This window comes from Raphanus sativus, chromosome 6 (genome assembly GCF_000801105.2).
Source record: "Raphanus sativus cultivar WK10039 chromosome 6, ASM80110v3, whole genome shotgun sequence".
Lineage (NCBI taxonomy): Eukaryota > Viridiplantae > Streptophyta > Magnoliopsida > Brassicales > Brassicaceae > Raphanus > Raphanus sativus.
This window is the reverse complement of record NC_079516.1, coordinates 29,005,787-29,007,467: the sequence shown is the minus strand read 5'-3', so window position 1 is coordinate 29,007,467 and position 1,681 is coordinate 29,005,787. Positions and strand designations below refer to the sequence as shown.

General features: G+C 42.6%; 1 protein-coding gene across 1 annotated transcript; it reads right to left on the bottom strand.

The window, feature by feature from the left end:
* Window positions 1–322: 322 nt before the first annotated feature.
* LOC130495711 (uncharacterized) lies at window positions 323–849 on the bottom strand. Its single transcript, XM_056987196.1, has 3 exons — window positions 820–849; window positions 413–745; window positions 323–370 (listed from the first exon to the last, which is right to left on the bottom strand). The coding sequence occupies exons 1-3, from the start codon at window positions 844–846 to the stop codon at window positions 323–325; spliced, it is 408 nt and encodes a 135-aa protein (XP_056843176.1). The 5' UTR covers window positions 847–849.
* Between the last annotated feature and the right edge of the window lie 832 nt (window positions 850–1,681).

The following is a 1,681-nucleotide window of genomic DNA, read 5'->3' as shown; positions in this document are numbered from 1 at the left end:
ATAACATACCATTGCTTTTTTCTTTGCTGGTTTGGTAGGTGATGCTGTTTTCGTGGCTGCAGGTTTTGCAGGTGTTGCAGCTGTAGTGATCGAAGCCATGATTTCAAACTTGAGGAGTGGCCATGCGATTTTCTCGTTAATTGCATCACCAATCAAAAACATCTCCGCAGTTGGCCTCCCACAAATGAGCATTATCTTTAAACACCTTCACCACTTCAATGCTCACCGCATTTGGACCCAGAGGTATATTGTTAACCATCTCTTTGGAATTAGATGAGCACAGGAAACCTTCAGCAATAACCTCTTCTTCTTCTGAGTCCAGTCATAGATTTTGCATCTCGAGTTTCGCCTTCCTGTGTTGCATGAGAGACTATACTTATGTCGAAAAAGTACTAGATTAAAAAAACTTTACCATCAATACATCTTGAGACGCTACTGGATTCCTGTCCAAAACCACTTTATTTATTGGCCAAGCTACTTTGCATCCCACTGCGTCCCCAAGAGATAATACATCTGTCGTAGGCCTCCAGAGAAAAGCTTCAGAGATTAATGCAGACTTAACAATAACAGCCACTGCATTAGGACCAATAGGCACACGACCAATTTTGTACATCGGTTCATCAGAGCAAAATTCTCCTTCACCAACAACTACATCTTCTGACTCAAACCAATCCAGTATTTGTACTCTGACTCCTTCTTTGAATCCAGCACTTGTCTCAGATGTTTCAGTCTCACCATTAGTTTTCTGTGAGAAGAGAAAACCATTATAATTATTAACTGTAATCAGACCAGTTGAGTAAATGTAGTGAAAACGAGTACCTTCTTTCCAGCTAACTCTCGGACCATGCCCTTCAATCTTAAATCTCACTAGCCATATCAGCAATCTTGCGTCTCTAGATTGCAGAAATGCTAGTTTAGTAGCCGTAATCCCTTGTGGGAACCGAAATACGCACTGTCGATTTTAGTTAAGTTAAAACGTAGGAAAACTAAGTTGACCTAGTTCCCCCCGAGGATCCCGGCTATCTGCTGGGCCACGCACGACAAAGTTAATACAAGTCTAGTTTGGGAATAAATGCGTAAAATAAAGAGAGCAAAAAAAGAAAGAATCTTATTTCCGAATCTGCGGAGAGCGTTGGACAACAGGTCGAGATCTCGGCCACAAGAGCTGTCGATCGTCGCTAGTCTCAAAACCTAGATCTAACCTAGTTGAGTCGCAGCTCGCTAAAAAAGGAAATAAGCGCCTAAGTTCTAAGTTGCTCTGGGGTGGTTTCTTTCTTCTGATTTCGGATCCCCCTCCTCTGCTCCTAGCTTTGCTTATATACTCCCATATGACGGTCTATCCCTGATGGCTGAGTCTGCCGCGGGCTGGACTGTTTCCATTTTCGTCGGCTTTCGCGTTTATCGGGAAAGTGGACATTTATTTTTCGGAAAGTTGACATTTATCTTTTCGGAAGTTTAACATTTATCTGTTATGCGGAGATAATTGTAAACCGTCATATCTATCCCTTTTAGAAAATCGTAAACGGGCTGTTCTATCGGGTTGGTCCCTTTCGGGCCGTCTTCCGGTCTTCCGCTGTTTTCTACGATTTTCCTTGATAGAATGCTCCTACTTGGATGTCGAGTCTTTCGGAAGATCTTCGATCCATTGCTGAGGCACATGGTGTTTTAAGATAACCATCAC